A 25045-nucleotide genomic window follows, 5' to 3' on the forward strand; every position below is an offset into this window, starting at 1 on the left:
ACCCTGATGCCAAAGCCCAGCTGGGCCGGGGCTCCGTGGGCACCACAGGGCTTGGGGAGGAAGAGGAGCCTGGAGAAGAGCCCACGGGGCAGCACGCCTGCGGGACGGGAGTGTGTGTGGGGTGCAGACCAGCGGTGACGGGCTGAAGCGGTGGGCAGGGAGAGATTCCAGGGTTTTGAGTTTTCAGAACATAGTTCCAAACTACATTCACCATTTCACAAGAGAACAGATCACTAGAGCTGCTGGCAAGTACACTGCAGGCTTTATATATGAAAGGAATGAACTGAAAGCACAATTTTCACATTCAAGGCATAGAAATGACATAGGAAAAAGTAATTTCTAGAAAGGAAACTTATCTCAATAGTTTTTGATGCAAGCTAACTGCCACAGAAGTCAATGAAAGCCTGAGTCCTTTATAAACTTTTTAACAGGAAAACACAAGTATTTCCACACGTAAATGAGTAACACTGCTATTGGTAGTGCTATATCCCCCAGGATCATGTAATGAATGGCATACAGTAAAGTTAGGTCATGTGAAGCAGGAAAAAAAGAGCAGTAACCTTTCTGATAAAGACCCCATTACAGTTTTTCCCTGTAAAACTATTCCATTTTCAGCTACAAAGACAAGCAGAGCAGCAGCTCCAGTAAATGATGCATGCATGTGCTGGCCTCCTCAGTCAGTAAGCTGCACCTCAATCAGTTGCATCCTAAAGCACAAACATTCCCCACATACAACAGCACTTCATATCCCTGTACTGAAGCAAACACCAAAGCACGCAGAACAGTCTTGTCTTGTCTTCACCGTCTTGGTCCAACACAAGACAGTCTTGTCTTGTCTTCACCATCTTGGACTAACATGTTTTCACAGCAGACAAGGACTGGAGCATGCTGTTGTGCACATAGGCAGGCCTGCACACAGGCTTTGGTTTCTAGCAGGCTAGATGGCTGTATTTGCTTGCACTGGCCAATGTGACTCACCTGGGGTGTATTCTGCTTCAGCTGAAATTCCCTTTCCACCTACTCATCTGGAGATCTCCTGTGGCACCCACATATTCCACCTGACAGCCTTCAAACTAGCTGCCAGTCATGGTAAAGTGTATGGACTGCAACAGGGGACGTTCAGACTGGACGTTAGGAAAAAATTTTCCACAGAAAGAGTGGCCAGACAGTGGAATAGGCTGCCCAGGGAGGGGGTGGAGTCACCATCCCTGGATGTGTTTAAGGGTCGTTTAGATGAGATGTTGGGGGATGTGGTATAGGGGAGAACTTTGTAGAGTCGGGCTGAGGGTTGGACTCGATGATCCCGAGGGTCTTTTCCAACCTGAGTGATTCTGTGACTATGATAGCTATTGCCAGGCAAAAAGAAAATACCTAAACCTTCAAAAATCAAACATCTTGGGAGAGCACTCCTAGACACTGGGGATGAAGACAGATGCATGCTTTGCAAGGTAAATAAATGCCATTTGTAGTGTGTTCCCTTCAGTCAGTAAGGCACCCAGTTATACCACACAAAATGCCACAAAATTCAGCTGCTATTTTAGACAGAAAGCAGAAAGAGCAATCTCACCATAGCAAGCATCACAATATTGAATGCTAACCAAAAATCTCTTCTCCATTTCAAAATGCAAACATCTGCAAACAGCATTTGCAATGCTCCAAGTATACATAATATCACTAAAGAAACAAGCAAGAATTGCACACGAGGCCTTTGGAAACCCTTTCTAGGTGAATTAAGTCTCTCCCTTCTGGCGCTGTAATAGTTGAGCTTCTGCATTGCTGCACAGTTCCAGGTAGAGCAGGGAGAAATCCACACTGTTCGTGTAGAGTCTGAGATGTGGGTGCATGGTTGGACCAAAGGCTGTCTTTCCTCCGGAGGATGATGCTGATATACGTCGTATTCTGGCATGCCAGCATTACAGACTTCAGCAGGACTGACAGACAGGCCAGGCAAGCAACAAGCTAGATCTGGCTACTACACAAAGAAGAGGGAAGGGAGATTGATTCATTAAGACAAGCAATTAGTGGGTAAAGGAAACCCAAGAACAGACCCCTTTGAGTGAAATTGAAAAGCAAAGTGATTTTGGCAGCAGCAGCAGAATCTTTGGAATTAGGAGTGCTTTTTAACAGCAGCTGACAAGGACTAATTGCTGCCATTGAACATCAGGGGAGATGAGGAAAAAGGAGAGCTTGGGTAATGTGGGAGTCCTGCCAGGAGATAAACAGTCGTCTTAATGTTTTATCATCATCTTGCAGATGGGGCTGTTTGATCAAAAAAAAAAAAAAGGAAAGAAATCCTAGTAACTCCTGCTGAGACACTGATGCTCTGGTGGATCAGTTACCATTTGCTTGGTGGTTACTGCCAGCTCAGAGAAATTATTCTTGATGAATCAGTACCTGTGTGAGCAAAACAAAAATTTTAGAATAGAGCTCCTAGCCCACCTCAATGTTTTGTGTTCGTCCTCATGACATCAGCTCGGAAAATGGGATGGCTCGGGATTGCAGCACCTGGCCAGAACACGGTGTCTTAGCAGAGCAGCAGAGATACTAGTTGTCAGGAAGAGAAAGCAAGAGAAACACCTGCATCAAAGTACCTGGAATGGCCAATCCAGCATCTTATATTGAGGATGGTCAGCGCAGATGCAAGCACTCCCTTTCAGATGAGGGAGCGTAATACACACACCTCCTTCCTACGAGACACTAACCTCCCTGTTCACACCATGATGTTAGTACTGCGGACTGCCAAGGCTCAGCTTCAGAGTCAGGACACGTGCAAAACAGCTTGATCACAACCGGGGTGCCGTCTAGATAGTTTACCAGGCATAAACTAGAAAGGGACTCCATCTTTTCAAGGCACTTATTATCTATAGTAAGAGATGGTTTATGATGGAGCTTGTGGGAACAGGTATCATCTTTGCCAGGCTGGCTAACCATAATTCATTTACTCCTTTCTACAGATTATTAGATATCCAGTTCCTCTTGTCACTGTTCCAAACACTCTCCAGCCACTCCATCATCTTCCTTGAAGGTTAATGCTAACACTGGATGCTGTGCCCAACAGAGGCTTCACTGCACTATTAACAGCAAGAGGATTATTTCATACATCTCTCAGACAACAACATGCCAGCTGTTTAATATTCCATCTCAGACATTTTTCTGTAGAACTGCTGTCTCATCGGATTTTCCCCCATTTTGTGCCTGTGTAACCAATAATTCCCAGGTAACTGTAAAATTAGCATTTGTTCTTACTGAATTGCAACCTATTTTTCAGCCAGACTGCAGCTACCTTTGATCTGAACTGGCACTGCTTTGAGCGGGGTTGGACTGGATGACCTCCAGAGTTCCATTATTCTAGAGCCTGCAGTTTTTCATCTAGGACACAGGAAGGCTATAGTGATCTGCCATAATGCCCCACTTTGACAGTGGGAAAATAAACCATATTGCTACCTACAATTCTGTCTTTTCTATTTGTTTTTTATGTTCTTCAGAGTTAAAATGAACCAACTGTAAAGGATCCAGCACAGCAGCTCGTAATTTTCCAGAGGGCCTCCAGCACAAAGACAATAACTTTGGGTTATTCACAGTTTTTCAAAGGCAAGGCAACAAAACAAGATATTTTAAACCGTGCCAAAAATTGTTAGAAATATCAGAGAAAATTGTACTTTCCAGAAAAAGCAAATGAGGAAGAGAATTTAGTTTTTATTTCTTAAAGCAAATGGGGAAGAGAGTTTAGCTTTTATTTCTTTTTCAATATTAGACAACATCAATACATGCATCAATAATTAATACTAACTCTTCTTCCAGAGACATACTGATTTAACATCACAAATGCTGATAACTTATTCAAGTCAGAGGATGGATTTAAAGAGGGCTTACCCTGCTCAGGTAGCTGCTCTTGGATTTCAGCTGCATTCATTTGATTTTGCTGGAAATCTCTTTCAGAAGGCCTTTCAAATCAGAGAGCTTAAAAATTTAAAAAAAAAAAAAAAAACCAACAGAAACTTTGTTTATGTAAAGTCAATCTAACTCATTTCAACAGCTGATCACAGCTTGGGTGAAGGGAGAGGAAAAGAACAAAACAAGCAAGCAGTATTAAGTACTTTAAAATACCCTAGAACGTACATACCCTAGAAAATACTGTACCACATCAGCAACAACAGGCATAAAACCCCTTATCTGAACTCCTGCCTCCCTGGCTGCCCTGTGAACACCGGCCACTACTTCAAAAGCAGTTAACTGACTGCTTTTTGTATTCAGTAGTCGCACTGTGGTGGCAAGTGAAGCAGCATTAATGTTGCTTTTCACAGGAAAACAATGCTAATAAGTAGTATGAGTAACAAATAATTGCCTCTCCAAATATTATACCAAATGCAACAGTGCTTGAAAGCACACTCCCAATTACAATTTTCATCAATGCAATTAATGCCGTGAGCCCTAATGCACGTGTATTTCACCTAGTTAAGAAGCAGGCATCATGACAGCTACAAGCTCTCATCTACCTCCATCTCCTTGTGCTCCTTCAAAGTAGAGATTGCAGATCAGCGGAGTTTTGTGGAGCATTTATTCTGACACATGAAGCTGCCTTCAAACCCTCCCTGCGCCGTAACTGAAGTCCATTATTTCTTGGGATATTCGCATCAAGTTTAAAGAAAAGTTTACCCCGTGATCAAGGCTCATGCCTAGGACTCAGTTACATTCTCAGACTTGTTTTTAGGATTTCGTCTCAAGTGAGAGCCAGTGAGATACCCCTGCAGTGCTTTGCTATCAAGGGTACTACTCCTAAGCATTGGCCTCAGTACATTTCTGTCACTAAAGCTGAAGGCATGAATAGACAAAACAGCTTGCTGTAAGGTACTCCCTCACAGAGTAAGAGGCACAATTTGGGTATTACTTTTCAGTAGAGAATTAAGGTTACCATACTTTCGTTCAGTTTCAAGAGGACCATCACTAGACTTGGTCACTCACCATTTCCATTTCAATCTTGAAAGTAAGCTATTATTTTGCAATCTAAATTATTTGACAGCTATCAAAAGAAGTACTTTGAAGTATATGTGGGCCTTTTCACCCTTGGACTTCTAAAAAGTCTGTTCCTCACACCAAAGCAACTCCCCACTTCAGAGGCAAAATACATCATTCAATCAAGCCTCAAAAAATAGCTATTGTGAAGGTCTTTTCAGTATCACAGTAATAAAAAGTATACTTGTATGACAATTCTGATAATTATGTGCTCTCTAGTAGATTGCTAGCTTTATATTGCTTCAACACAGGATGTTTCTGTGAATCAGATGAGAACTGGTCATTTTAATTGTAATTCAAGGTCTTCCTACCCTGCAATACGCATGGAGCCTATCTCTGTTTTCCTTTGTTTACCATGCCTGTGCTATGTGAAGCACCACCAGGCTTGCCACAATATATCTTAAATGCCACATCATTTTATAAGCAGAGGTAAAACACCAGCAACAAGTAGGATTAATTACCTCATGTCTTTGGCACTAGATGCTAAACTCAACGGAACACGTGTTTGAGAAGGGCATACTCTAAGTGTGTAATGCCCCTTCTTCCCGTCGGTGTTTCATGGGCCTGTTACAAAACTGCAATATTCTGCTGTGTAAGACAGAAGTTATTTTTACTTCTATTCCATCCAATAAGGAATACTGAGAAACACTTCTTCAAGATACTAAGCAAGTATCTTTCTACTTCATTTTCCAGCACAATATGAAGCTACATATGGAATCAAAGGTGCAAAGGGGCACATCAAAAAAGCTCAGTTAAAATGGGGTCCTGGCTATAGTAGCAAAGACTGCACATGCCTCTCAGTGATGTTCATTTTCCTTGTGGACCACTACCTGCTTTACCAGACAGAAGAACATTCCCCAGAGCAGTCTGAAACACAAGTACCTTTGCATCCAGTTGTCTAAATCGATGCACCATCCTGAAAATAGAAAGAGGACACAGAGTAGAGGACTGAGTCCAGGTATTAGAGAAGCCTTGGCTAACCATCCCCTCTTTGCAAACCTGTGCAGCAGAAGTCTATCTGGAGCTAAGAAATCTAGTCCTCACCTTTGGCCAAAGAGTGGAGCTAAGGCAACTACAGACGCTGAAGCTGTCAGAAGACTGCCCTCTGTGCATGTAGTCAAAGGTCAGTTACAAACCAGATTGTCTGCAGACACCCCTGCTTGGGAACACCAGTGTTTCATGCCCCCAAGAAGGCAGGGCTGCAAGTGGTTTGGCATTGGTTTTTATTCAGGTATATTAACTAACATATGAATTACTGTTAGTGCTGTGTTATTCCATTTTCCTTGTCAGGATGCTTCTGCTTCCAGTATAAAAGCTATTTTTTGGTATTTGTTTGGCTTCTTATCCAATGCTGAGTGCCTCTGGGTAGTCTTAACATAAACACTTGTGGACAGCAATGTCCACAGCAGGGGCAGAGGGGCGTGGAAAAGTCTGGACTTTCCTGCCCATTCTTATCAGCTCTTCCCTTACATTTGATTTAGGGAAATACTCAAGCTGCTGGAAACTAGCTACAAAATTAAGCCATCAACACAGCAGGTTACTGTTCTGTTTTTTAGCTTTCTTCATATTATTTTCTCTTATACTATTACTCTGAAAACACCGAGACAGATCCCAAAGGTAAAATGTCATGAGCTGGCAGTCAAAGAAGAGTAGTCCAAGTCACCAAACGTCAAATACCATCATTCCAAATATCATCTTCCCCTCCCCAGAGGTCTTCCCTACTCATGTTATTAAGTACAGACCTCCATATAGATTGATGCTCTGGGAATGCATGATATTCCAGCTCTAACACTAAGTATTCTCTACTAACTGCATAATCATAGAATCATTTAGGTTGGAAAAGATCCTTAAGATCATTGAGTCCAACCATAAAACTGACACTGCCAAGTCCACCACTAAACCATGTCCCTAAGCGCCACATCTATACATCTTTTAAATACCTCCAGGGATGGCGACTCCACCACTTCTCTGGGCAACCTGTTCCAGTGCTTGACAACCCTTTTGGTGAAGAAATTTTTCCTAGTATCCAATCTAAACCTCTAATGTTACAAAACTAGTCAGCTATAGCACTGCTTTCCATGATGAGATCTCAAAACACTATAGGAAGACATTTTCTCCTCTGGTGGAAAAAGGCAAAGACTCAAGTACAGAAAGGTGAAATTATTTGAGAAATACTGTGACAGACATTTGGACCAAGCTACCAAGCTACATACCCAGCTACTGTGTGCATAATATGCCAGTATAACCCTTGTAATATTGCCATCAGCATTTTACCAGCCCAATCAACTATTTCTGAAGACAGTCTGCAGCAGTGGACAAAAAAGCCATTATTTTATTTAAAAAAATAAAAAGGCACATTTATGCTGAGTTTATCTATCTTCTCATTAGTTTGTAAACATTTAGAGCTGCTGAAAACTTGCCTTCACTAAAAATATTCAACAAAGGTTAAGAGAATGAAGACAAAGAAGGGCAGACATACTCTTCTGATGAATCATTTGCTTTGGTATTGATTTTGACAAGGTAATTTTCCTTCATGACAGCTTCCCATGCCAGAATTTCATTGTCCTCATTTCTGGAGCCTAGAAAATGTATGTGAAAAAGAACAACACTAGATTCAGTTAATTTGTCTTTCCAATGCTAAGATGCAAAAAGGCTGGGTTAGTGCTTGCATTCAGAGGCTAATGATTCCCTTCTCTGCATCCAGTGCATTCGCAGTCCCACTTCCCACCTGTGACACCACTCCGACAAACATGACATTAATACATTTTACTGTACGCTCTGGGCAACCGGAGTTGATTAAAGAAAGAAAATATGAACAAACTCCAAAAGTCTTTCTGGAATTTTTTGAGTCGTGGTTAACACGAGTGCTTTATGAAATGGCAGCCACTTCAACAGGCATAGGACATTCCAGAAAGCTCCTATCTGGATTTGAGCTTTCCATTTGCTTCTACATTATCCCATATTGGATCATTAAGTGTAACATGTGTTAGGATCCATGTTGTATGACTTATCAAAGAACTAAAACCTTTCAAAATGATTAAGCATTGTCTTCTCTAAAAAGCATCTCCCGTTGATGCCGTAAATTAAAAGGTGACACTGAACAAACCACTCTGAGGCATCTAATTCCTCCAGGATAATACTTCTGCATTTTATCCTGTTCTAGCAGGACAGAACAAACCACATAGGTTTTAATGTAAAAAAAAAAAAAAAAAAAAAAAAAGTTAGCTGAGGCAGAAGAAGCCTACAGCTGGCAAATGACTGAAGTCCCATTTCTTCCACCCAGTGCTCCTCTGACCTCATACAGCCTCAGCTGCTCTCCAGATACCTCCAAGCATTTAAGCACCCAAATCCCAACCATTTCCATAAGAGTTAAGTGGGGAAGCCAGGATTTTGCAAAAGTCAACACATTAGTGTGCTTTCTCCATGCAGTTCTCAGTTCCTGTCACTGGATCAATCACAATATTCTGGCTCTAATTAATTCTTCTATTTGCTTTTAGAACTGCAACATCAACTGTGCATCACCCGGGCAGAAATATCTGCCGTTAAACAACCTCCCCAGCAAAGAAACCAAACAGTGATTTGGACAGCCAAAATTATTTAGTCAGCGCTAAGGAATTTTATACCCCAAAGCAGGCATCTGTCTCCTAAACTAATAACAAATCCAGCCTGTGCTGCAGGGCAACAGTCAGGTTGCTGATGGATGCGAATAAGTCTGTCAATTAACTTAACTTAATCCTCCCTCATCTGCTTCTGAATGGCACTTAAAAAAAGAGAAAACACTCCATTTGGGGGAGGGGGGGGAAAGCTTTTTACAACAATTCATATCTGTGCCCTCTGATGGAGTAAATAAGGGGGAAATAGCTTGAGGACTGACTCAGCCACTCCTGCATTTTTGAGGCAGTTTGCCCATTTGGCCATACCCAGAGGGCCAGAAGACTATTCTCTTTCAGTCAGTCACTAGCACGCAGAAGGGCCTCTGAAGATGATTGCCCTCCACTAGGCTGCCCTAGCAGCTACTAGCTGTATTAGCTAAGAAATTGTAATGGAAGGACAGAAAGAAATGCAGCTCCAGAAGGTAGAGTGGCAAGCAGAGACTGAGACCACCTCCTGTACTAGTTACCTAAATATTCAGATCATGCAAGATCAGGGATCTCTGCCACTAGGTAACAGTGTAGGAGGGACGCACTACCAGATATTATTGAGAAATGGGACGGTTTAAATTTTTCATGCAGACCATGAAGATGACTTACAGCTGCTGCAGACTCTGGAGGAATTCATTCAGTGCTCTAATACAAAAAAAAACCCAACCCTTTCAAAGCTAGGAAGCAGCATAGGCAGCCCTAAGATGCTAGGATTTGAAGATTTAATTGATTTACATACATGAAGTAATTCTGCCTCAAAATGGCTTGGACAAGAAAGATAACTCTGCACAGTACTCAAGTAGAGCAGGTCTCATGGTAGAACACAAAAGCTCTCTAACCTGACCAAAACCAAAGCTACTGGGGGGCAGGGATCACAACAATGCTCAACTGGAGTTTTAGCATAAGGAGGTAGGAGTAAAATTCCCCATATCCCAGAGAGAGCTCACACTGAGTACTGAAGGAAGATCATGGCTGAGAAGCAACCAGGGGCTTTGATTTGAATCTTACTGAAAAGATTTGCAGCAACATAGTGGATCTGCATTTGATAGAGAACATGAATGAACTGCTCCTTGTTATCAGCACAACCACCTCCTCCAAGTTCTGCATTGCCCTTGAAAATTTTCCACCAAAACACTAACTGCCTGACTTGAGCACAGTATGCCATGGAAGAGTTGCAATGCACCTGCCACAGAGCTGACTTTTAGGCAGTAAGGAATAATCCAACTCACAACAAATAGATGGCTCTTTACTTTCCTTCTTACAGCAGCATTTGAAACATTTCCTCATCACCATGAATATGTAGGCAAAGATGACAAAAGGGAAGGGAATAGTCAAGCGACTGCAGTACTCTTGGACCAAGAAGTAACGCTGGAACTTCCACACCTGGTCGTTGTTCTCTTGTACTGATCCAACAGTGTAACTAACAGGCAAAGAAAGAGAAAATACACAGAGCATTAGTTATTCAACAGAGAATCATAGAATCACAGGATGGTTTGGGTTGGAAGGGACCTAAAAGATCATCCAGTTCCACCCCCCTGCCACGGGCAGGGACACCTTCCACTAGCCCAGGTTGCTCAAAGCCCCGTCCAACCTGGCCTTGAACACTGCCAGGGAGGGGGCAGCCACAGCTTCTCTGGGAAACCTGTGCCAGGGCCTCACCACCCTCACAGGGAAGAATTTCTTCCTTATAGCTAATCTCAACCTCCCCTCTTTCAGTTTAAAACCGTTACCCCTCGTCCTATCCCTACATCCCCTGATGCAGAGTCCCTCCCCACCTTTCCTGTAGCCCCTTTCAGTACTGGAAGGCCTCTCTAAGGTCTCCCCAGAGCCTTCTCTTCTCCAGGCTGAACATCCCCAACTCTCTCAGCCTGTCCTCACAGGGGGGTGCTCCAGCCCCTCAATCATCTTCGTGGCCACCTCTGGACCCACTCAAGCAGGTCCGTGTCCTTCTGATGTTGGGATCCCCAGAGCTGGACACAGCACTGCAGGGGGGGTCTCATGAGAGCAAAGTAGAGGGGGAGAATCCCCTCCCTCACCCTGCTGGCCACACTTCTCTTGATGCAGCCCAGGACACGGTTGGCTTTCTGGGCTGCGAGTGCACATTGCAGTCAGTTTCCATCCACTAATACCCCCAAGTCCTTCTCCTTGGGGCTGCTCTCAATCCACTCATCCCCCAGCCTGTATTTGTGCAGGGTATTGCCTTGACCCCTGTGCAGGACCTTGCACTTGGCCTTGTTAACCATCATGAGGTTTGCACGGGCCCACCTCTCCAGCCTGTCCAGGTCCCTCTGGATGACACATCCCTTCCCTCCAGCTTGGTGTCATCAGCAAATTTGCTGAGGGTTCACTCAATCCCACTGTCTGTGTTGTCAACAAAGACATTAAACCGTGTCGGTCCCAACACCAACCCCTAAGGAACACCACTCGTCACTGATTTCCACTTGGATATCGAGCCATTGACTGCAACTCTTTGAGTGTGACCATCCAGCCAACTCCTTATCCACTGAGTGGTCCATCCATCAAATCCATGTCTCTCCAATGTAGAGACAAGGATGCCACGCAGGACAGTGTCAAATGATTTGCACAAGTCCAGGTAGATGACATCAGTTGCTCTTTCCTTATCCACCAGTGCTGTAACCCCCTCGTAGAAGGCAGCAAAATTCGTCAGGCACGATTTGCCCTTAGTGAAGCCATGTTGGCTGTCACTAATCACCTCCTCATTTTCCATGTGCCCTAGCATAGTTTCCAGAAGCATCTGCTCCATGATCTTGCTGGGCACAAAAGTGAGACTGGCTGGCCTGCTCCAGTAGGCCAAGAACTCCATCTCAGAGTCAAGTAACACAGTGTTTCTCTTTATTATACTAGGGTATGTTTTTGTAAAGTAATCCTGGACCTGTTAATTTTTACTGATTAGGAGGTTATTGAGTTTGTTGTCCTTTTTTAGAGAGAAATTTGAAAATGGGAGGAACTAAGACGGTAGAAAAAAAACAAACTCTGAAGTTACAAATAAACTGGAAAATCTAGAAACAGGGAGAAAATACTCCACATATTTTCACTACCTTAGCTCCAGGCAATTTTTTCCCAGCCTAGACACATGAGAACAGGATGCTTCTTTGCAAGATGCTGTGTCTCATTAATTCATCAGCTAACTTCTTTCTAAGCAAAAAAACCAACCTAAAAATAGAACATTTACAAAAATGAAAAGCTCCTCAGATTTTCAGTGGAGACATTAAAAATGCTCCAGGCACGGATCAAACCTACTCTACTAAGTGCTGTACGAACTCAGCAAAGCAACAACCACAAGAGCAAACAGCTCACAGCCTGCCTGACCTTTCATTGCTGACGTTAAATGGCAGATGAATGCTTCCAAAATGTCTGTGTTGACATCCTAATGGACCCTTATACGAGATAAGCTAAAACCTTCACTTGGTGGAAATTATCTATTGTTTTAGAAGATGAATACAATCCTGAATTTCAGAAGTATCTAAAATGTAATATTCACCCTTTTCAGCTAATGCATACTGAATGCAAAGAAAAAGTCAGATACTCTGTTGCTAAAATTAATGTATAATTACAAAATACAGAGATACTGATTGGACTAGTGTCTAATAGTCATCAGCATTATTAAAGACTTCCAAATACTGTGTACACACTAGTCATAAGAGGAGCCATCACAGATTTCACATGTTTCTAACTGCATCAAGAAAAAACCCTCTGGGATTGCTCTTTGCCCACTGAGCTTCCTGACTTCAGTACAGTTCAACACTCCTGCTTAAGTTGTTCAGTCTATTGTTAAAATGAAGTATGCAAAGCTCTGAGAGTGTCATTAGAGAATTCATGCTGGGTCCTTCCACAAAATAAGCTGAATTGGCAAAACCTAGGTTTTTACTGGCATAACTGTATAAACCGGAGCATTTACCATCAGGTCCTTTAAAATAAGTGTTCTAACAAATATCAAAGGCTTCTAGGGTAGAGCTGGCTTACTGCTATACTTTCCTTTATTAATATAAATTGCCTTCACCCTTTCTAGTGAGTATAAGCATTGTCTTCTGTCCCCCGATCCTGGGCAGGTTAGGAAAACATAGCTACAATAAATAGATATGCTGCACCAGTCCTAGCTGCTTTGCCAAAAATCACATTTCTGTCTGTCTTTGGAGTCCAGCTCAGCATGGAAAGAAAGGTTCAGAGCAGAGGGGAGGGCAGATCCCAAAGCTGAGGCATTCTCAACTCGACTCATCACACTAATACATCTCATCTCAGGCCAGTAAAAATTGGCACTGGCATTCAGAAGGGAGATCCTCTCGAGGCAAAGCAAGAGTCCTCAGCAGTTCCTGTAAATACTCTTGTTGCCAAAGCAAATCTCTGCCAAGTATGTCACTGCCAAAGTACCATCAAAACATGCAAAAATAAACAGGGTGGACCTCAAGAACGATGCCCAGGGGTTGTAAGGATTTTTTGTTAGGCTGCAAGGAATTGTAAAGCAGAAAAGAAGCAGGATTGGGAAAGGGAACAGAGACGTAGCACTGATCCAAATGTATTCACAAGTCAGAAGTGAGACAGGAAAGAAACACACTCCAGAAGTCTGATATGAAGGACTTCCCATTATTAACTAAACTCTGTGTCAAAGCTTGCAGTGCAAACACCAAAGATTTCTGGAAGAAGCTCAGGAAACTTTTCCCTGAGGACCAGTTGTGGTTTGCTCTTGCTGGTCCCAACGCAGTCAATATATGTTTGATAATGTGCACAACTGCAGCCGTTTTTATTTGGCAGATCATTGCTGGCTGTGTGATACAGTCAGCAGCTACTAGCACCACATTTCAGGTGTCTGATCCATCTACATGGTGTAACACCTCACGAGATGCCAGAATAGGCCTCCTGACTGCTAGACCCACAGACAGATAAATTACCAAACAAAAACAGAGGTGATGGCATTTTTCAAGAGAAAGTCCTTTTGTATGTCCCAAGGAGACACGGCCCATTGCCTGCGGTATAAGTCAGAATAATAAATATCGGGTCCACCAGAGCAGTAACACACCCATCATCACCACACAGCAGTTCTGGTTAATAAAACCAGAGTGTCATGAAAAGACTGGAGTAAGAACTTGTTTATTCAGTCTAGCAAGGTCAGTTGTGCAGCAGCTCATGCTTGGTAAAGCACTGACCCAGCTATCAGCCCCTGTGTGAACCACAGGCATTTGTACTAAGCCCAGTGTGCAAAGGATGCTTAGAGAAGTAGTAAAAGGACAGGCAGGAATCCCTCCCCAGGATATTGCACCTGTTCTGATCAGACTGCTGTGAGAAATGCTGAAAAACCTCACCTTTGTTCACCTTCCCACACCACACCCCTAACCTGAGAGGTCTGTTTCAAGCTGGGAATCCTGTCCAGGTTACTCCCAGCAATTCCTCTGCAAAAGACACAGGCAGAATCCACAGGCTGGCTTCCTGCTGTTTTCCAGGACTTCATTCCCTTTCTCATAGGGATATTGATACAGAGATCACAAGCAAGCGATCGCTCCTGTACTACGTACCCAAACATGGCCACAAGCAGGTTCACAAGGAGGATGTTAGTTGAGAGCATGTAAATGCAGACAAGGGGAATGGTAATCCACTCTGGGAAGCGGGGTTGATTGTTGGCATCCAGCTCCACGCACAAGGGCTTGGACTCATTCCCGGAAAAGGTGCAGCGGTCAAAGTTGTAGGTGGTACCTCAGAGGATGAGAAAGGAGAGCAAACAGTGAGCCCTCTCCCCCTCTTTCTGTTGGGCCCAGCCCCAGGTACTGCCCTAACCACAATATGTGTGGCCTCCTCCTTCCCCACCTCCCCATCAGGCATAAAACTGTGCCTTGTTGCTGCTTGGAGGAAAGGGTTCAATGTAGGACTGGACAACCACTGAAAGGACAGAGCCTTCCACCCATGCAGGAGAGCTTCCACCAGAAAACAGGTACCGTCAACATCATCAGGGTACTGGCCAAACATAGCCAGGTATGGCTCGTAGATGACAGATCGAAATATCCACTCCCAACGGTGTTCATTCTTCCTCAAAATGCCTTGCCTGGCCACACCAAAGGCCACCATCCACACAGCGAAGAGGAAGAGGAAGAAGAAGACATCTATCATCTGAAAAAGGACAACAAGCACATCAGTGCCCCACTGCATCCCTGTTGCAAGCCACACACGTCTTTTTTCTCCCCGATTTGATACTCGAGTGGAGAACAAATATTAGAAAAGCCTACACAGTTAGCGCCAGTTTAATGCACGTTTCCAGATCACCGTTTCATAAATTTACAGTCACCAACACACACACACACGAATAATTGACAATTCCCACTCACGAAACTTCAGAAATGTTTACACAACCAGAAAACCAAGGCACGTTTCAGAATACAGAGTATTCCCCTGACATCAGACAAGGTCCACCCACAAAAACCAGGTCACATATAAAGACTATTTATGCAACAGCCGTAGCTGCAGACCCTGCAGCCGAGTGTCAGGTGAAAGCAGCCACTGTTTCTGAAAATGCCACCTGGGATGGCTTCAAACCAGCGTTTATAGTCCAGACACTCTGGCTAACGGTTTCATGAATTTCTGGCTCTTAACAATATACAGATAACTGAAGATTGGTAGTATCCCAGGTGAGCTTTCCCATTTGTTGTAGATCCACCTCCTCCTGCCCTTCCACTAGCCCCAAGCATCTTCATTATTAGACTTACTCAGAAACTCATTCCCTTTTGAAGGCTAAACAAGAGAAAGATGTACAGGAACAACAACTGTGCTGTTGCTGCCATATCATAAGGCACTCTAGGATCAGGTAATCTCTAGATTTCAGCTTTGCAGCAGTGGTACAAGGCAAAATAAAGGCTTCCTGGGTAAGCTGCGGACCACGATATTACTCCTATTGCCACCACCTAACTGGTTTTTAAATTCCATATATGCCAACGCTTTGCTATGGCACAAGACAACCCAATCACTGCAGAAATGCACAAAGATGGGGAAAACCTCTCCTACGGACATCTAGCAACACTCACTTCACATGCCCTTCAAGTGCCATTCCCCACATGCTCCCCGTGTCGAGTGCACTTCAAATCTCTTTTCTTTGGAGTGTACGTGTGTGTGTGCAGAGGTATCACTGGAACGAAGATTCAAGCAGATGTACTCCAGCTCTCCAAAACCCCTCATTCCCATACCTACAGCAAGCCATACCTGTATTATAAGGAACCCCACTCTCTTCCTATTACCTTCCCCAGTCTGCTAGCAAACATCCCCTCCAGCTACAAAGGACAGAATCAGCCAAGGCCACACACCACCCACTTCTCCAGTTACCTGTGTGATGGATATAGTGGAAGACAGAAATCCTTCTCCTATACCATTTATCATCATTGTCTTGTTTGGGGAATGCTCATGTGAGCAACAAGAGTGATGGAATATACCGCTGAAGCATTTGAGACATGGAAGACAAAAGCTACCAGGAAATAAATTTCCTCTTCTGTTCTTCAGCCTGATCTTTATTCTCTCTCTGTGCAGAGGGAGAGAAAGAGGCCCTGCTCTTAATTAGGTCCTATTTAAATCTTAATTAATCCTGTTTAGCAGATTTAAGAGGAGAGAACTTGCTGCCATCATCAGAATGGTGGTGATTTTCACTCTTGAGGAAAAACAAGGCATCACATCATTTATTTAGATTCTCTTGAATAGCTGCCAGAATCTTACCATCCTCTGCAGCATAATAATTTTGGGTCCCAGATTCCTGCTAACTGTGAAAATATGGATCAGCCTCAGAGTAAAAACTATGTAGTCCAAACAGAAAATGACTCTCCCAGAATACCAAGAGCTTTCATCAGATGAGTGAAGCCTGATGGAGACAGTAAAAGAAAATGAAGAGAAGCATTGGGCAAAGCATGCAGAAGTCAGGTAAAAATACATTGAAACACTGAAATGGGGAGTGAAAAGTGAGTAACTGGAAAACAGAGCACAGCTATCCAGGGCCCCATACCCTCTCCACCTGATGACAGGTGGTAGAACTGATTAAAGCACACCTTGTTTACACCCTTCTTATCTTAGCTACATCATCTCTGTGTCTGCTCTCCCCTCTAAAACTACTAACAGCAAGGAAATCTTGTACCTTTAGCTATTCCCACAGCCCTCCAAAAACATCAGTGCAATGACTGCTCTGCTGCACTGAGGCAACAAGAACTAACTTACAGTTGACCGAACAATTACGCTGTGAAACGTTTCCATCATTTCTTTGTCATGGTTGTTAACTCACCCATTCATGTAAAACAGCTTATATGAGCTATTGACATTCTGTTAGACTACTGTAGGTACAATTACAGTCCCCTTAAAAACAACATAATAAAGCTCAAAGAGTCCATATTACCATACTAAATAGTCAACAATAGGAGACTGGAAAAATCCCAAAGAACTTCTGACTCTCTGAGATATTAACCATTTTACCCTGCAACTTTGATACACTCTATACAGCCAGTCTTGAAGGCATTGTCATGAAACTTAAGTCTATTTCAATCACCTTCTTCTAAACCTAAGCATTAAGAAGGGCTGTCCTGCTGGCCCAGAGAGATTTGAGTTTAGGAAAGCCACCTTTGACTCCAGGGATAGCTCAACTTCCATTAAACAAAAAAGAGAAAGCATTGCATGTGGATGTTCCCTAATCACTTTATTTCTTTATTCGCTTTTACAGATTTAAAGTCAAGACTTGGAAGTACTTGGGGCCTTCATAAAGACCAGGCAGTTTCATGAAAAACATTGTTTCCCAAAATCCCATTACAGGTTGTAGTCAAAATCCAGAAGAAAGCAAAGCCATAACATGGCCACAAGAAAAGATACTACTCACCTGAACACAATCCCTGCTATGAAGTAGAAGATTGCTAGCGTATCCATAACATTCCACAGATCTGAGAAATACTTACTGCCATTCATGTACCACTGGGAAGGAAAAAGAGCAGAAAGTAACCACCACACACCACTGACATGGGGAGCTCATCCATCTTCCCCTCATCTCTCCCCACTGGATGTCCTCACAGGTAAATATTCCACCCACTGCAACAGTAAGGATTGTTTCCTTGCCCAATTTTTTTCTCACAGATAATAGGTACATCAGAGTTCAGACTGCTTTTAATTTCCCCAAAATGAGGGTTTTAAATATACCCAGCAATGCCAGAAATTACTGGCAACATGTTTTTACTGTTAACTACTAATAGGACTATGGATCATGATTTTCTGTGTTTAGGGCTCCTTAACACGTTTTCTCTTGCAGTCCAGATGTCCTAAGCTAATGCTCTTGCACTGGGACCAGTTAAGCAGATCGGTGACACCAACACTGCACCACAGCGTGGGCTACTGTGCTCAAAGAACATAACCCAACCACACGGGTCCTTGTGCTTGGGGAGAGGAAGGGACAGTCCTGACAAGAGCTGAGATCGATGTACTTAGTGCTCACATGCTGCTAGGGGATCTCAGGGTAGATCATGGTATGCTCCAGCAGCACTCCTGCCAAATGGGTCAATGGAGTCTTGGGGTGACCCACTAAGAGCAGATGAAACACTGTGGGGAGGCAGGAGGGTCACTGTTTTGGGGCAGTTGAAGTATTCTGGCTCATTCACAGAGCTCAATTCAGTAAGCTGTCCCTGGCTACTCGCACATGCTCTAGATCAAAGATGCAGATTTATTTTATTCTTTTAATTACCTAGCGCTCTATTTCTGAATTGCAAGTCTAGTGAGAATCTCTGCCTGCTCCCAGACTGACTGGTACTGCACCCTGGATCCAAAGTTTGTGCAAGAACCAACCTCCGGATCCAATTCAGAGGTGACTCATTAGGACAAGTAGCTTAACTGGGAGAAACCCCCACCAGGCCTGAAGAAATAGACCGAGTCCCTGATCATAATCCTTTTTAATTTTCATTGAAATAATCAAAGCTTAGTGGAGTACTGATCAGTGAATCTCTCTATAACTGGCACATCCAAGGAATTCTGCTCTCGGTACTTTTACAGGAAACAAAGATCAAGGGGAGTTTTATTCAAAATGCAGAAGCAGCTATAAGTAGAGCGCCCCACTTTGGTATTCCAGTTGCACAATTGTTGCATTTTCTTCACATGATGGGATGCATTGCTAAAGATGGACAGTTGTGGCAACTACCAGGGTGTCAGGCTCAAGATATTACCAGACACTATTTCAGCATCTTGGGACCCACACACACCTTTCTTACTACTTAAGGTACCAAAGTTTGAGCACTGAGTGAGGACAGCATGTCTGACACCTGTGGCATTGGGTTGCCTCTGTCTAGCAACTCCCTAAATCAAACATAATTTGTCTTGCTATACGTGACAGTGAAGCAGTGTTTTATGTGAACAGCTAGACACATACGGTCCAAATGTCTTTCACAAAGCAACAAGCATATCACTGCGCTACAGCTTTATTAAATGCAGCAGGTTTAAGCCTGATGCCTCTTCTATTAAGGGCACAATTGTGGATGGAGGAAAGGAATCAGGTTTTGGTCTAAAGCAGAAACAGAGAGAAAACAGAGGCAGATGCATGTAAACAAGTGAGAACCACTGAGACTGAAGTACAGTTCAGTCCTTCAAATATCAAGCAGTTCCCACTGCTAAGACTTAACATGCATGGAGGTTCTGTCCAGATTCCTTCTCCATTTGAGAAAATGGGGCTTTCCTGCACAGCCCACAAATCTACCCACTCACCTGACTGGAGGCTACATCCATGTGGCTAAGAAGATAGCAGGAAAAAGGCATCTCCGATTTCACTACTGCCAAGACAGCTCTAAATGGGATATGAGAAAGCAGCTCCAGCTAGTTAAAAATCTCTAGGACCATCAGAAGTGAAAACAGGGCTGAGCCAGTAGCTTACTGTTCAGATACAGTTCAGTTCTCCTGAATGGTGAAACAATCTGCTTTAAATCTGAAACAATGTCTAGTAGCCATCACTTCCACAGACACACCACTCTCTAATCAGGGCTGATTTCTCCCCAAAACTAGGTATCTGACTGCAGCAGCTACTGTGGGACCCCAGGAAATGTTACTCTTACTTTTCTTTTGATGTGAAAACAAAATCTGAGACATCCCTCTTTTTTTTTTTTTTTTTAAAAAATTAAGGACACAGATACTATTTCGACTGCAGAGTTAGACCAATGCACACACAATCTATCTCAGAGGAAGCCAGGGAGAAAGTTTCCTGAGAAGCTTAGAGGACTTAGACACTGCTCTGCGTTCTGCTCCTTAACAAAATAGGTCTGAAGCCAGGACACTGGCTTAAGATAACTTTAAATCTTCAATAAAGTCTCTGTTTTAGCTGCCTCCACTCCCACAATCATATTGGTACAGTCTAGCCACCAGCTATTAATGGGATTACTGGGATCTGAAGCTGTTCTACCTGCTCTGGGTAGTGAGAAATAGTGACATTGGTAGGAAAAAAGGTTTCTATCCCTAAGGCTTTCCCCAGGACTTTTGCTGGGTACACACGGGAAGTGCAAGGACAGGTCCAGAGACACCAGAACCTAAATCAGCAGAAACAAACACTCCATTAGTGTTTTCATTGCAACAGTCTTTAACTTTTCCCCCATTTTGCTTGGCAAGTAAAGTTGCCTTAAACAGGGTACCTTCCACCTTGACTATTCAAAAGGAAAAAGACCACACAGCAAGTTAAGCACAGTAATATCAACACTCAGCAATGTCATTTGAGCTCATGTAAGAAATGTTATTGCTGGGTGGTCTGATCCAGCAGATCACCCACAAACACAGAGGACAATCAGAAAGCAGCATTGCACTGAAACCACACACCCACTTCTCTTCCAATTTCCCCAGCATCTTCCCACTATTCTGAACATCGACTGGTAGAGACCAACTTGCCTGAAAAACAACATATTTTATATGTCCCCTTACATGTGAAGTGAGAAGAATATTAACTATGCAGCTGGCTGTAAAGGCAGTCCCCACACCACACCAGCACAAGAAGTGCAGGGAGTCCAAAGCTGGTCCTTGGGACTGTGTGAAACTAGCAAAAACTGTATGTATGATTAAAAGATAAACAGAAATACATAATGATACATTGCTCATTGGTCAAAAAAAAAAAAAAAAAAAAGAGGGTGGTAAGAGGGTGGTGGGAGTGGGATGTGGAGAAGTGAGGCAGGAATCACTTGATCTAGAGGTATACACCCAGATAAACATGTTAAATCTAACCTCCTATCCTCAACTGCTTTGGCAATCCAAGCCAAGCATTCCTGAGAAATATCTCCAGTGGTATCAGCTTATCCACACAGCCTCAAAGTCAATACACATTCCTCTTGGTGCACGGACACTGCAGCTATCAGGGCACAAGTAGGAATTAAACATTGGGAGGAGAAAAAAGATAAATTAATTGTGCCTTGAGTTGCCTGAACATATCTCCCAAGAAGTGGTTCCTCTGTAACTCAGAAGCAGCCTGCACTGCCTTACGCTACTAGGAGGGGAAAAACCACAAGGCTTTTAATCTAGCACTAAACATTTTTGGTTTGCAAGCGCTGCCTACTTGTCTCACTTCATCACAAAGCAGAATGAAGACCAGCACGTAAAGGATCATCTCCAGGACAGTAGGTTCCTTTTGGAAATCCATAAGCAACACGTAGGCGAAGAGCAACAGGAAAGCGATGTAGAAGATGACATTCCAGGAGAAGACCACAAAGGGGGAGGTGAAGAAAGACACATAATACAAGAAGAGTTTCTTACTCTTCTCCACAGGCTTTTTCCTGAGGAATTAAAAGAGGGAAAAGGTCTCAAAGCATAGCTTTTATGCCTGAAAACATTTGTTTTCTTCATCAAAGTGAAAATGAGAAAGGTGCAGAGTCTAGCATGGACATTACTTTAAAGGTAATGCCACTCTGCATCCACTGACTTCAAGCATACAAGTAAATTGGCACATTAAACTCCAGATCAGAGTGAGGACATGATCTGTCAAAAGCTCATTCAGCCATTAAATATCTTTATTTGAGAGTGATTGAACACTGGAACTGATTCCCAGAGCAGCTGTGGAGTCTTCACCCTTGGAGATACTCAAAACCCAACTGGACACAGTCCTGGGCAACCTGCTCTAGCTGATCTTGATTTGAGCAAGGGGTTGGACTTGATGATCTCCAGAGGTCCCTTCCAGCCTGAATTGCTCTATGATTCTATGATTAATTGACTTGCTTTGCTTCTGCTAATGAGAAGCCAGTTGATTACCTGAATGAGATGAAACCACAGCCTATTAAAGGGAAAAAGAACAGACACAGTATGATCTTCCAGTTCTTAGTATCTCTTGAAATCTCTCCATACCACTGCTTGGAAAGGAAATTCTGTAGGGAAGAAGAAAATATCCTCATTTGTTCTAACAACAACAAAATAACCTAGGAATGCTATCAGAGGACATTTGATTTAGCAAGAAAACCCAAAACTTTGAGATTTCAATCAAAATAACGGGGATTCCTAGTTCAACAATACAGAAAGCTTTCTGTATCAGTAACAGTGTGCTGGTTCCTTAGTCCAGTCGTCCTACAGTCTACGTGATGAGGAGTTCAAAATGAGGTTAAGGAGGACTTGACCTGATTTATAAGGCACTTCATGCTGGGCAGTACATCCACACTGTGCATGCACGGGAGTTGTGCCAAGGGAGAAGTCACTTCAGGCAGTCTTTATCATCCACCTCATTAAGTTTTACAGCTCTAAATCAAGTCTTTTCCTCCTGACTTAGCTTTTGTGGGCAAATCAGCCACCTTCTATTTCAAGGAAAGGATCCACACACCCTGTCCCCCACCAGCCATAGTCAGTGCTCTCTGGGATGCATTTCACAGCACTGTAGAGGCTGGTTCTGTGAGCATACTGCAGGACATGGCTACGCTGCCGCCCTCCAAAGCTCAGTATTCACAGGGCTGGGAAACCTCACCTGGAGGCTCTCACTTCCACGAGGGCAGTGTCTGAGCATTGGCCTTTCACAGACTGTTCACGTGGACGTAGCATTTTCACAGCAAGAATATTCTTTTTTTTTTTAAGCCATCCAGACCACAATAGTTAATCATCTGTGCACCTTCTTTTCACTGACATTACCTGCACCCCTGGCTGCGCAATGAACTGCTGGTCTTTAGCTTCCACTGCTAGTTCCAGACAATTGCTCCCTCCCCAGGCTTCACAGGAATAAGTCAGCAGCTGCTCAGCTAAATCTTCATCATTGCTGTAGCACTCGGTGAACAGCTCTGGAGGAAAGAGGCAGCCCCACAGTAAGCTCCAACTTCAGACTCAATATCCCACCAACTTGGGTGCAATTGTCTTCAGTGACTTCCAAAGTATAATATTTGTAATATTAAAGCATGCAGAAACAACTTCCCATATTTTCAGTGTGGTAGAACAATGTGTGCATTGCTTTACAACCCTGCTTGCATGTATTAAGCTTTCATACAGAATTCATGTCTGGATGGAAAACTGTAATACTAAATCAGCTCACGCAGAGATAGCATTGAGTTGAGTTCTGCACTAAAAAATTGAGTAAAAAAATATGAACTTCTCCCTACTTAGATGACTCAGTATATTTGCTTGCTTCATCTTTTTTTCATTCATTTAGCACTGATCTAATGATTTATAGTCAGTCTCAGTAGTCCCATATTAACAGTAGAGTTGAACAAGTGCAGAATCTGATGCTTTTTCACTGGGAAATGCATTGCAAACATAGTTGTTTTAGAAGAGCCACTTCTGCCCATAGATTTTTGCCACTAACAATGCACGTAGAGTGAAAAACTGTTTCTCTTTCCAGCTCTGGACATTTCCCACTTGAAGGCAGTTCTGCTGGCATATCTGTGACAGAGCACAACTGCCTTGAAGAGAGATCCAGCCTCTTATAAAACACACCAACCTTCACTAGAAGCTCTTCTCTCCAAGAGCGCATTTTCCCAGGCATTTCACAAACAGCTGTGTTACCATAACTACAAAGATGCACGCATACAGAAATACAGCAATGTGCAGATAGATCTTGATAGACAGACTTCAACTGGACCTGTTCACTTCTCAGTGTCTTCCTAAATAATCAGGCCTGAGGGATGCAGATACCTTTAAGAAAGTCTATTTAAGCAGTTTTTGCCTTGTGACGTAGGAGATACTTTCTGGTAACAAGCAAGATATTTTCAGTGTGGCCTTGTGCCACTCGTTAGTGGATAGAGAAATTTTTATTTGTGTGTATATCAGCAAAGCTATAAGGCTCAAGTTCAACAGGTCAATCTAGTCTCCATTAGCGCCAGAAAAGAAACTAACATAGTCTGCTTTTAGGAGCAATAAAGCAATATCCATCTGCGGAGATTTTCAAGATTTGGCTAAATGAAGCCATGACAGAACTGATTTAGTCCCGGTGGTAACACCACCTCAATGAGAAGACTGGACTAGAGGCCTCCAGAAGCCCTTTCCAGCAACATTTCTGTTGTTTCCCTACTCAACCTGCAGGGCTGTTGCACTTCAGTTGTTGCCTAATCTGATTTATGGCGACGACAGCAGATTGCTGGGCAGCCATGCGGTTACAGATCCACTGTTTTCTGCATCAGGCAAAAGAATAAGGCTATAACCTGCAATAAAGCCCCAGAGGCAACACTGTGTTGTATCTCCCTCCAAGTTTAGGAGCCAAGGTCCTGCTCCACAGAGTTCACCACAGGTAAGCTTGAATTTGTAAGTTGTGGGTACTACAAATTAATCCCTGCCCTCATATCTGCCATCTGTGCTGGCTTTTATTTACATGTTTCTCTGAATAATTTGCAGTATAACTAGACACTGAGGAAACATCAGCATTACTGCTCAGGATAATGGAAGTCCTAAAAAAAAATCCCTCTGCTCTCCTGTCACCCATTACCCTCATTAAATAAGAAACTATTAGTCACTTCAGCCCATGAGATGCAGGGCTCAATTCTGAATTATTGGCAGTCCTTCCAACAGGAGAAACTGAAGGTCATACAAAGGAAGAAAAATGACTGAGCTAGATCTGCATTCTCAGTGAGAGACAGTAGTGCTTGTCTTCTTAGGACAAGGAAGGTATATGATTCTGCAGTTCAGAATTTAGAAATTCAATCCGCTTTTTACCTGAAATTTATTCCCACGCCCCAGAAGTACTCCTGCAAATCTGAAGGGTAGCTCTTCTCAACCTGAATATTACCAGCTCTCACGCAGAAAGCTTCTCTTATTCTAGATTCTCCTTATTTCTGGGCACCCTTCTTCTTCAGACTTGCCATTAGAGCTAGGTAGCTTTTCTTCCCAATGAAAGGAATTTTCTACCCAAAACCAACGCCACAACACCCACTTTTGGAGGCAAGCTGTTCAGACAGGACACACAGTTTCTACTGGGAACAGATGGTGTGGAAGAGATTTCCAAGCAGTAAAAACGCATT

The 25045-nt window shown here is 43.2% G+C and overlaps 1 protein-coding gene across 1 annotated transcript in view; it reads right to left on the minus strand.

Annotated features, from left to right (window-relative positions):
• Positions 1 to 242: 242 nt before the first annotated feature.
• TRPM8 (transient receptor potential cation channel subfamily M member 8) overlaps positions 243 to 25045 on the minus strand; it is a 53028-nt gene continuing 28225 nt past the window's right edge. The window contains exons 14-25 of the mRNA XM_074872503.1: positions 22734 to 22879; positions 21873 to 21985; positions 21184 to 21400; positions 17500 to 17591; positions 16359 to 16500; positions 14600 to 14771; positions 14183 to 14360; positions 9884 to 10074; positions 7493 to 7592; positions 5896 to 5929; positions 3874 to 3960; positions 243 to 2394 (exon numbers count right to left, since the gene is read on the minus strand). Of these exons, the coding sequence (XP_074728604.1) occupies positions 3910 to 3960; positions 5896 to 5929; positions 7493 to 7592; positions 9884 to 10074; positions 14183 to 14360; positions 14600 to 14771; positions 16359 to 16500; positions 17500 to 17591; positions 21184 to 21400; positions 21873 to 21985; positions 22734 to 22879 (1436 nt within the window). The 3' untranslated portion in view covers positions 243 to 2394; positions 3874 to 3909. The remainder of the gene's footprint in view (positions 2395 to 3873; positions 3961 to 5895; positions 5930 to 7492; positions 7593 to 9883; positions 10075 to 14182; positions 14361 to 14599; positions 14772 to 16358; positions 16501 to 17499; positions 17592 to 21183; positions 21401 to 21872; positions 21986 to 22733; positions 22880 to 25045) is intronic.

The sequence above is a fragment of the Strix uralensis genome, chromosome 6, assembly GCF_047716275.1.
Source record: "Strix uralensis isolate ZFMK-TIS-50842 chromosome 6, bStrUra1, whole genome shotgun sequence".
Lineage (NCBI taxonomy): Eukaryota > Metazoa > Chordata > Aves > Strigiformes > Strigidae > Strix > Strix uralensis.